Source organism: Lepisma saccharinum, chromosome 23 (assembly GCF_977018435.1).
Source record: "Lepisma saccharinum chromosome 23, izLepSacc3.1, whole genome shotgun sequence".
Classification (NCBI taxonomy): domain Eukaryota; kingdom Metazoa; phylum Arthropoda; class Insecta; order Zygentoma; family Lepismatidae; genus Lepisma; species Lepisma saccharinum.
The window spans coordinates 57,570,940-57,583,331 of NC_139251.1; the positions used below are offsets into that span (position 1 = coordinate 57,570,940).

Consider the following 12,392-nt stretch of genomic DNA (forward strand, 5'->3'; position numbering starts at 1 on the left):
TGTAAAGCAACACAAAATGTTTCTTTTAGGCACACAGGTAAAACAGCGGCAGCAAAAAATCAGGCGAGGTCAGGCTAGCTCGGTTGCTCAGTGGTAGAACAATGGCACAGTATGCCAGATACCTGGGTACGAGTCCTGGTCGAGCCTGCATTTTTCGCTGAAAATTCTATGTAACACAAAATGTGTTTTCATTTTCTGTTTCCAAAACACTGAACAAAAGAAAAATTGTTGTAAGTGTTTGAATGTGAATTTCCTTTTGTTGTCTCTTGAGATGATTTTCTATTGACTAAAACTGCATTCATTTTTACAAGAAGTAAGAAGAGTGTATTTCAAATTTGCAATATTTGATGGAGTTAACGATGACAAAGGAACGTTTGTAACAACCAGGAGCCGATGCTTGAGTCCTCATTTTCTATTGTTGACAACAACTGTAAATAAACACATGAAATTCTTATTTATGTACAGTTTGGAGGTATAAAATTGAGGAAAAAAAAACATATTGTTCGGATGACAGAAAACTTGTAATTAACGCAATTGGTCGTAAACTTTCGTTTCTTTAACTTCCCGTTGGACTTTGTCAGTTATTCGCAAGAAATTAACCCAACTCTTTCGGTCACACGGGGACATGTAGTTATTGCACGAATATATATTATATGTTGAGAAATGTTCTGGAATATGGAAATAATATATAAAAATAACTAAAATATGTAAAATATGAGCCAAAACCTAATATATGCACAAGTATGGAAAATAAAAAGTGAATTTTTTGAGTCAACATACCATGATGAGCAAAGATAATGCAAAAATAAAACTAATTTAAGCTTCATACATAAATATGCATTTACATATAAATTCGTTCCCTGCTCATTACGTTTTGTTGGCAAGAGACCTTTTTGAAGAATGTGGTTCATAACAAGGATCAGATGTTATCAGTGGTGAACATGTCACATCTGTTGGAAGTAGTGTCCAAACTGGTTTGAGACTGGTTTTTAAGTCCACTTTATGCACAGTAAGGCTAATCGGGACTGGACCTACAGTTTAAAGTGGGATCCGAACCACTTGTGCCTCCACCGGGTATCGAACCCGGGATCCTTCGATTACAAGGCAATGACGCTACCACTGCACCATGTGGGAGGCCCAATGTGTCCAAACTGGAAGTGTACACAGTGATTCATTTTCTGTAGGTGTAACCCTATTGAGATTCACGGCAAATTGCATGAAGTTTACGGTGATAAACCAATTTTGTACCAAGCGATTGCAAAATGGTTTGCGTTGTTCAAGAATGGGGATACGGATATTGAGGACGATTACCGGCAAGAAAGATCATCAACTGCGACAATGAGGAACAATGTTGAATGCGTTAACGAACTGATTGACAGTCTAGATCTCACACCATCTATTTGGGCAAGATGAGAAGCACTTGCAAAGCAGCAATATCATTCCAATGAGGAAGCTGAAACAGCGATGCAAGAATTGTTATAGAAATTCGGATGAGAATTCTTCGAACAAGGTAGAGAGAAACTTGTGTCATGCTGTGACGAATGACTTTGTGATCATGTAGAAAAGTAGTTTTCATAGTTACTTTCATGTAAATACAAGAACTGTCTTTCACATTCCATTTTTTTCATGCCAGTGCAACTCAATTTTGACTGACCCTCATACTTTAGTTCTAACACTCTCTTAATAAAGAGGATTGTTAAGAGTGAGACTAATTATTATTCTAGTAATCCAATTTATAGTAGCATAGGAATCACTAAATATCTATTTATTTACTGCTCTTGAAGTCAGTTAAAGGAACTCCAGAATAGAGAGAGAAAAATAATTCCTGTCTTCAATTCTATATTTCTGATCATATTTATAACAAAGCATATTATTTTTTTATATTTAACAATACTATACATTATTACTATTATTTGAGTGAGGCACTACATTTTTTTTTACATTCTTCTCCTTGTCTTCCTTGAGGTATCACCCATTCTCTCGTTCATACTTCAAATTAATCACTCATTCGTTTTCCATATTTTTATTATTTTTTACGCAACACTAAAAATACTCTTCTTTATTTTCTCTTCCTGAGAGCAACACTCCATTACATGAAACACAAATTTCAATGGACTAAACGGGGAGAAAGATCATGGTTGTCACTGCAGTAAACGAAGTGCTACTACAAATATCAGTTCTTTTACCATAAAAAACTACACACATAAAGAAAACTTCCCAATAAAAACATACACTTTTTAAATTCATAGCACAAACACGGTTAAGATTCACCTCTTACACAAAGACATAATCCTCTGTAACTTGCGAAGAAATATATTATATTCACCTACGGATTTCAGTACCTTTCTCCCACTGTTCAAATAGAGATCGTGATGGACCATATTACTGTGATGTTGCTGAGCAAGATTGAAACCCCCTCACATGTTGTTTCCTGATGTGATAGCATTGGACAATCCATCGCAAGGGGTAACTTCGAAAATTATGATGGCGGTTGTCAAACCAGCCAAAAGGGTGCCAAATGAGTGAAACAAAAAATTACAGGACAAAATTTGTTGCAACGCCCATGGAAAAACCTATGCTTAATACAATTCTCGGTTTGCAATGTTTATCTAGTAAATAGTTTCTTCCTTGCTCCATGGGAAATACAGGTTGTACGTATTAAAGTTTCTGTAAGAGATACCTCAGGTATAATTTCAAGTTATTATATATGATTTATTGATGATGTAAGTATCAACCAATGACTAATATTATGCAGGTAAAGCTTCATATTTCCATGATGCCATTTTCATTGATTGTCCGATTAATTTTGCAGGACCGCTGCCTTCGTTAGCACAGATTACAGCATCTAGGACAGGGACGGTAGATGATATAACCTGTGTTAATGATGGCAGTGGTCCATCTTAATTACCATAATTGGACAATCAATAAAATCATCAACATGGAAATATGAAAATTTACCTACATAATATCTTAGCGGTATTTTCAGTGCCAAACACTGAATAATGAATAATAGTATGTGCATGGGAGTTTTGAAAACTGGAAACAATAAATGAGAAGCATTATTTTTCCCAACATTGTTCTAGTAAAAATATAATGACTCGTGTATGATGGGGAGGGGGGCTGATTTCATTAGAAGTCACTTTTTGAAAGATTATTTGTAATTTTCTTTACAATTGGTTACCAAATTTGGTGTAATTTGAAAGAAAACTAACAACAAAAAAAGTAACATCTAATGAACCAGCCTGAAATCAAGAGTGACAAATACACGTACTGCTAGCAACAGTCATAGCAACTTGAAGATATATACAAACCACCAAGCTTGACCTGCCTAACCTACACACATATGCGTCTAATACCAGAAATAAAGATGTGAATAGGTTAGGTTTGGTGCTGTTTGCATATTTTGCACAGGAGACAATAAATATGTGTCATCACAAGTCAATGCTACATCTGCAAGTTGCTAAAGCTATCGCTAGCCACTCCTGACAAACAGTGCCAGAATTGGCCATAAACATTACATATTTAGCAGGGAATCAGTTAAGTCAATAGGCGAATAAATTATGCTTTCTTTCACAAGTTACACAGGATTATTACATATTTGCATAAGAGTGAATACACATTTTACTTCCCTGTTGAACAAATTTACAGAGTTTTGCATCTATTTCACAACTAAGACTGCAGTGTTTCATAAAAATATACATATGTACAAATACTCTCCATATTTTACTGTATATATCACATAAATCAAGTACGCTATCTCTGTTTTTATTTGGCTTTGTATTTTTTTTATAATTCGAACTAAATTTAAGTAAAAACAACAAAATTAAAACATGTTTTCAAAAATTTTAGTTGTGCAATCTTGTATTATGTACATATATATTACAACAAATTATTTGGTTTATTTCTGAGACAATGCACAAACCAGCTGCACAAGGATTCTTTTTGCACCTAGGTTCAACACCATTGAACGTGGTAGCTACTTCTCTGCAACCTGTCTGTTACTTTAACATACGCCCCACTGCCTTTCTCTGCGACAGTGGTTTCACAATTCCTATGGTGTTTTGGAGCTGAGGAACGCCGGATCGACTGATGCAACCTTGGCAGTTAGAAAAGCGTGCATGCAGAATAGAAGACTTTGCAGAGAAGAACACTCCAGCTCCTGAAAGTAAGAATGTGCACATTCAGCAATGAATAGAATTAAGCCCTTTTGTGGACGGGCCTAAAAATACCATATTTTTACCCAGACTTGTTTTGTTTTTTTGGTGTTTTTCAGAAAATCATAGAAAACATGTTGCTAAGTTTGTTATTATATACCAAATCATTTTGTAATCTACAAGATGTCCTCTTTCCACAGATATATATGTTACAATTTATGTAGATTTTCGCACATTTATGAATGTTTGTCTGTAACAATTTTTTGAAAGAAAGAAAATTAAAAAGTTACTGAAACCATATTTTGAATAGATAATTTAGAAATAATTAATGAAAATAACATAAAAGCTTACTCTTCAGATCTAAATTGTCACTAACTGCAAAATACAAAGTGGAATCCTTGTAAAGAATTTCCATAGTTTTCATGTAAATTGTTCAATGCAATTTTTAAGAGTATAAACAAAAGTGCAATGCAATTTGACATGGGTTCAAGTAAAATTCGGCAATGAAGAATATTGTGACATCTAGAGATTAGAATTTGAAATAGGTGGTTACAACATACTTGCAGAAAAGATGCGGTCTGATTATAGCCCACCATTCATTAACAATATGATTGCATAGCTAAGTGCAAATCTATATTTCTCCTACATCTGAAATGGGCTAATCTGCCTACTGCATGGCTTGCTGCCATTGACAGTATTTATTGTCATGTTTTACTATTTTTGTATTTGTATTTTTAAAAATTTGAATCACTTTTTTACTGCTTTTAGTTTGTTTTTAAGTCCATGTTCAACACAGAGAGGCTAATCGAGATGGGATCTACAGTTTAAAGTGAGATCTGAAACACTATGTGCCTCCACTGTGTATTGAACCAAGATGATGACATTACCAAAGCACCATCAAGGAGGCCTCTTTCTGCCACTTTTGGCTAATCACAATAATGAGGATGAGTGATGATTAAATGAAATTCATGAATGAGTACTCGCAAAGAACACCCATGCCAGGACTCAAACCCATGAACTTTGGTGGAGAGATTGGGAGAAGAGCAATTAACATGCTCAGCCAATGAGTTGGCTGTCTTGTTTCACCAACTACTTGTACACAGCACACTCTTTTAGGAGTTCTACATAGAAAAATGCAGGCTTGACCAGGACTCGAACCTAGGACTTTGGCATACTGTGCCATTTCTCTATGAGCTGAGCTACCGAGTCAGTCCTGGTTTTCATGTACTTCCTTATTTCCACTGTTTCATCTGAGTGAAGTTGTCTCTGTCAGTAATACTGCCTAGTTGCCACAGCAATAGCACAGTATACCAGAAACCCCAGGTTTAATTAAGTCCTTGTTGAACCTGCATTTTTTTCACAACTTTCTATGTAATATATCTTGTAAGTGTGCTAAGGTAACATATTTCTAGGATTTACTTACCACAAAGCACACTAACTATTGACCGCTTTCTAATTTATGTCCGATGAATATTTGCACCAGAAGGTTTGGAAATCCAACAGATACATGACTATTTATTGGATATCCTGTGGATATCTATTAGCCAATCCAGGAGATATACACTTCATTTGTTTTAAGGATAGATATGCCACGGATATATTTTGGGCAAGGGAAAATATTATGTGATGAACATAATGATACAAATCTCAAATAATGTTTCAATTGCATGGTGTATAATGTACATTTTAAGTGTTACCTAAGTTTCAGGAACATTCACATTTAGATATACAAAAAATATCACATGGATATAAAAATGATTGTCCATTTGTGGATAAGCTGTGAACATATATTGCATATTCAAAAGCTGGATGGGTTTTTAGATATCCTCCTTAGACATCTTGAAGATTTCCTATTCATGGATCTGAATTGAACATATTGGATATCATATTCATGCTTAGTATGCAAGTACTTGTTCAAAATAATTGAAACTGGCTTGATTGATTGACTCAAATTCATTTCTTGCAAGCAAATGTTTTTTTTTTAAAGAAATTCAAGTATTTCAGTTGAGGTGCTTCAGAATCTAATTTTAAATCTTCCCAGATGCTTGCTCCCTTCTAATAGCCATCAATCATGCCGTGAAGACAAAATTTTGTGTGATTATCATTGTATGATTTGTATGATTGACAGGTCTCTGAAAAATCGAGATGAAACCAAGACTTAATTTTGAGATTCTCGGTCTCAAAGTCAAAAGTTTTCTTTCAAGTACAGCTTATGCCCACATTGGCTAATCGGGACTGGATGTTCAGTTTAAAGTTGAATAAGAACCACTGTGCATGCCTTTGCCGGGAATAACCCAAGACAACTTGATTACAAGATGATAGCATTATCACTATCTCAGGGAATGGCCAACTTGATATGATATTTCCAAGAAAATGACTTACATGAAATTAACTTTATTATGCAACTTATTAAAACATATTAAGCAGATTTCTACCTGATTATTTATCAAACAGAAATAATATTGTTAAAAAATTTGTATACAGGTGTGTGTGTGTGTTTATTTCGGATTCAGTGTTTGAAGCTGGAAGTAACATTTACTAAATTAAAAAGATTAGAATCCTCTTAGTCACTGCACTGGTTGCTATATCTTTAAAATTAGCCTACTTTGTATATTAATTGTTTCAAACAATGGAAGATATGCCAATTTTCTTGCATAAAGAACAAGCAATACCATGGATATTTTTTATTGTTGATATTTTAAATATCGGCAAAGAATTTCCATGGAATTAGTGCAGTGAAAAACCAGATTAGCACTAAACGTATATTTTTGCGGTAAGCAAAAAAATATTAACAAAAAAAGAATAGTGAGTGATATATTCACGAGCGAAAGAGAAAAAAGGCAGTGAAGATACAAGTAACATGCCAAGTGAAGAGCATTCACAGTCAAGTGTCGAAAACACCACGATAGATACAAGTACATGTGGTGAGGCTGGGCCATCAACTGAGGTGAACCCTTCTCAAAGCCCACTACGAAAGGCCACCGCAAAGCTGATTCGTCTCAAGGGCTTCCGAAGGAAACAGCCGAGAGGCGATGATGAAGGTGAGGAAGAGAGCGAAGAGTTTCTCACCAGAGCGGTGAAGTTCGCTACCATGGTTGAACAGTACTCCATCAGTGAATGTTCGCGTTCAATAATCTCCGAACTTCGAATCCGGCAGGAGACTTACCACATAAGATTGATGGAGCCCGACGCACATCCTGCCGAAGCGAAGAAGTACTTAAAGAGGATGGAAAAAGCATTCTACTACCTCATCCCCTGCATCGGCATCGGAGGTGTATGGAGATTCCCTTATCTATGCTACGTTCACAGAGGAGGAGCCTTCCTCATTCCCTACCTCCTCATGATCTTGATTTGCGGATTACCAGCTTTCCATCTGGAGACTGTCGTGGCGCAGTTCACGAGTGGGGGCTTCATTAAAGTGTTTGATGCGTCACCAATTATGAAAGGAACTGGATATGCAACACTTGTCCTGAATATTTTCCTGTGCGCGTACACAAGTATCATAGGAACTTACTCCCTATTCTTCACGTACTTTCCTCTACACCAGCACATCGACTGGAATGTCTGCAATTATTACTGGAATGACGGTAATTGCACCGAACTAGGAAGTGGTAGCGTTGCCAGCACTCCAGAAACTCCACCAGAGCAGTTTCTGACGAGATTCGCCCTCAGGACATCGAAAAGCATCGACAACCCTGGAGGACTTGTGTGGGAGATGATATCTTTTCATATCTTGATGTACTCTGTGATCCTTGTCTGCTGTTCCTTAGGGTGGAAGAATATTCGGACTAGCTTCTATGCCCTGATGCCTCTGGGATACCTAGCCATGATCATCATGCTGTTGCGTGCGGTTACTCTCCCTGGCGCTCTGAGAGGGATGAGAGCATATGTGGTGCCGCAAATGGAGGAATTCCTTAGCATCAAAACATGGGTGGATGCTGCAGTTCAAGCGTTGTTCACAGTTGGAGCAGGACTAGGCATGGCCGTTCACCGAGCCCGTTTCAACTACGTCAACCACAACTGCTGGTGGGAAGTGTTTTGCGTCCCTGCTCTGAGTACAGTGGTCAGCATCATCTTTGGACTGGTATTATTCTGCGGTCTGGGGTACTTACACGTGGAGACAGGCATTCCAGTGTTCTCTCTGGCAAAGGACGGGCCAGCAGTAATGTTCTCCATATATCCGGCAATGATTGCTGAAATTCCAGTTCCTCAGTTGTGGAACGTTTTCATTTTCTTCTCCATCTTCTTGGTCACGATCGCCTGGATAGTAATTCAACTGGATGCGTCGCAGTGGAGCCTCTACGACGTGTATCCTGACGAAAAGAATAGCAGAATGCCTCGCATCATAGCAGTGACCTTCTTCCTCTTCATGGGCTCTGCATTCTGCCTTCAAAGGAATGGCATCTATTGGATAAAACTTCTGGACACCTACGCACCCCTCACAATAGTTCTTATATGCCTCATGGAGATTCTTGCATGCGTGTGGATATATGGAATGAAGAACTACGCAAGAGTTCTGAAGTTTGTCCACGGTCCAAGGACAGTGAACGGACTGTGGTGGCTGTGCTGGATATTCCTAACTCCCGCAACATTAGTCTGTGTCCTTTGTTCCTTTGTGGCCTGCGACAAACGACTTTCGTATGGAACAGAGCTGTTCCCCTCTTGGACTGTAATATCAGGGTGGATCATTGCATTAGCATCAGCAGGTTTCATACCAGTGTACGCTACATTCAAGGTTTTAACCACAAAAGGAACACTGACAGAGCGGTTGCGAAATCTCATCTGTACATCTACCCAATTTGCACCGGAGAATGAAGCAGATGCAGAATCTTGGAGTGCTTTCTGTTCTCTGTATTCACCCAGCATAGGCCTTTCAGGTTGGATTTCATCCTGCTTCTCTCGACATTCACATGATGTAGACATTGAAGGGGGAGAAGAAGTGGCCTAACAGTTTAGTGTAGTTGTATGTATGTACTTGTCTCAATGTATTCAAAATTTTTAGAATTAAAAATTACAAATTCAACACGTGCGAGTAAAAAGTGATTTTTCATGTGGATTTAACATGAAGCAAAAGATTAGACAAATAACAAATAATAAACAGACAGATTTGTTTATTCAAATTGTTCTACTATCCATTTCATATTGATAGTAGATCCATGTTATGCATAGGCATGCTCAGGGCCCAGGGTGCCAGGGTACCTGGACACATCCTGTATTATAAAAAATAAAAAAACATGAAGAAACTACCATTAAAATAATGAAAATATCATCTGTGTAAAAAAGAAAGTAAGGAAGTTTGTTTAATTTGAGATACCCCACTCTCTCTCACTCCAAAACAATGTCATATTGTGTAACACAACAATCAGTAATCGTGTAGTAAGGAAGATGTTTTTTCACTTAAATTGCAGAGAGCTCTTTCACAAATCAGCCTGAACTTATTGTCACAATGATAAGTTGTTAAAAAAAAAAGAACTCTTCTGCTAAAGTGATAACGAATACTCTCACTAAATCTGAAAATTTCATCTTCATATACCTAATAGTTTTGTGAAAAAGAAGTATGAAGTTACAACAGTTAACCCCAACCCGTGGCTCGACAGCCCTTGAAGGGTGTAGGCCGATCTGACTGCCACTCTCCCTCCCACAATTCTACCTACAGGTGTGGAGATTTTCAATCGTTAATGGGGTGACATGTGGTCAGCACCTTGAACCCCCAGCCATTATAGGAAATTTCCGAGACTGGGTTACGCTACTCACTTGTAGCTCCGCAATTTCCTCACGGTGGTGGGTTGCCAGCGGTCTTAAACACAGGTCGAGAACCCCAGAGACTGAACCCAGGTGGACTTGAACCCATGCTGTCCCGCAGTCGGAGTCCAAAACATAGTGGCTTAGCCCGCACGGCCACGGAGGAGGACAGAATCTTAGGCACCAGAAAATAAATAAGTCTGGACATGCCTATGACACAGAGTCTATGATGTTATGGTTTACTTCTTAATCAAGTACTATGTCTATAGACGCAAGAACAATAGAAAGAACAATTCAATATAAGCTGTGTAAGATCTACTTTTGTTCAAAGTTTCATTTGTTCCGGAAATATGTTTTGAAAACCTTCCAGCAAGTAGTGTGTATCAGAGGTAAAGCAAAAGGAAATGAAAGACACATGTGATATAGTGGGGAAGAAAGAGGAAAATAGAGAAATAGAAAATCAGTTAAGGGGAAGGGGGATAGTTTTGCACCAGTTGTGCATTTATTTTAGTATTGTCCGAATGGTCACTGCTACTAAAAAAAAAAAAAATACCGACAGATAACAGAATATAAATTTCTTCTCATGTTGCAAGTGGAAGTTTTTTTTTTATGTTGATTATTAGCTAAACACGATACTTGAAAAATATGACAAATAAGAATTTTCAGAATCCCATGTATTCCTTACGTGGAATGAACTTCAACTTCAAGTTGCGGCTAATCAAATGGAAGTTTCGACTATTCTGCCTGTCAATTACATCTTCAATCTTTCCTCTTTCCATTGACATTTTTTTTCTACGACATCAGAAGTTTGATTATTCCCAAGAGAACAAATAAAATAATATCCCCATAAGTGCAATGCTTTTCTCCTTGTCTCCTAGTCATCCTGGCAGTGTTGCCAAACTTGGTGTGGTAAATTTCACCTTAAATGGAGTTAAAACTGACATTCAAGGAGCTAGATTTATGAAAGCTGGACAAAGTGCTTCCTAGGTTAATTTTAGGTGCCACAGGGGGAGGGGGGTAGTACTGCTATTACCATTAACTTTAAAGTGATGGAAATTTATTCTTACTTTTCACCTTCTAGATCTGGCAGCATCACCCATCTCAATAATCTACCGATGGTCATATAAAATTGAAAATGAAGGATTCCCGCATAACAATATTATGTCATCTTCACGTCAGCCATGACGCTGCAAAAAGTAGCTGGAAAAGTAAGAGGGATGGGGGGGGGGGATGCAACCAATATCACATCACTTGCAATATATATACTCATGGCAAAAGTTGGTCCATATGGGTTGGAGCCAGTGATGGTATGGGGGCAAGTGCCCCAGATCAATGTCAAACCAGTCCACGAAAGAGCCAGATTTGGGTCAAAATGAGCTAAGTTGGCAAGTGTCGAGGAGGGAAGAGCCTCAAGAAAACTGTTCCTCATGCTCTTAATGTAATGAATATGTGAGTGAGAGAGAGAGAGAGAGAGAGAGAGAGAGAGAGAGAGAGAGAGAGAGAGAGAGAGAGAGAGAGAGCATCCATGCATGCTAAGGTGAAAGGATTTTCATGAAATCACATGAGGCAAAAAAGTCAGGCTTTGTCACATGCTAAATTCAGAACATCCACGCTTTATTGCAGTGTGCTATTTCTAATTGCACACGAAGACTTTAGTGTTCTGGGTGGATTTCTGCATTCTCTGGTAATGTGGTAGTTTAGCTAGCAAGAAGTCTCAAAGTTTAATAAGAGTATATGTATATTTATAGAGAGAGCAAAATAAAATGAAATATCAAGCTGACTCCTTGTTCCATCACTTATTTAGTTGTTGTAAGAATATATTTGTATAAATATATGAAGACTTCTTCATCAATTCACCAATTGGTTCCAATAGTGTCTCAAAACTATTATTGTCTATTGGAACCAATAAGAAAGATTTTCAGCTGGGGCATATAGTAGGAAACATTGTTTTTCTGGCACAATAGGTCTACAATTGGATTTCACTACATTTCAATTCACATAGCAGATAGTTGAAAACAGTAGAATTTGTGCACTATAAACAGTAATGAAATATCTAATTGATTTTACAATTTAAAACAATTGATTGCAATATATATGAATTTACAATTGGATACAATTCACCAATTGGAAATTATTCTGCATTTCCAAATGGTTTCAGTTGAGATTCTGGGAATCCAACTGAAAACAATTCATACCAATTGAAATTTCAATTGGAACCAATAGATATTTCCATTTCATGTATTACAATTAATGATCATTGATTGTGTCTCAAATGTTTACCAGAAAATTCTCAGCAGAAAGTCACCAAAACTGTAACTTAGTTATTTTTAAAAAGTTACTTCCCAAACACTGCCTCTGATAATATATAGAATTAATCATAATCAGTTCAAGTCTCATTCCCTAAACATATGTGTTTCAATATTTTCCCACACTAGATTATACGTAACTTGTACCAACCTCAAAAATGTTGATCACGAATGGAAACAAAAGGAAAAT

The 12,392-nt window shown here is 37.2% G+C and overlaps 1 protein-coding gene across 4 annotated transcripts in view; it reads right to left on the bottom strand.

Annotated features, from left to right (window-relative positions):
- Positions 1 to 1,145: 1,145 nt before the first annotated feature.
- Syn2 (Syntrophin-like 2) overlaps positions 1,146 to 12,392 on the bottom strand; it is a 623,560-nt gene continuing 612,313 nt past the window's right edge. For 3 of the 4 annotated variants that reach the window (XM_083109950.1, XM_083109951.1, XM_083109953.1), the window contains one exon: positions 1,146 to 4,159. In XM_083109950.1, coding sequence (XP_082966076.1) covers positions 4,052 to 4,159 — 108 coding nt within the window. In that variant the 3' untranslated portion in view covers positions 1,146 to 4,051. The remainder of the gene's footprint in view (positions 4,160 to 12,392) is intronic. The other variant, XM_083109952.1, reaches the window with a different exon arrangement.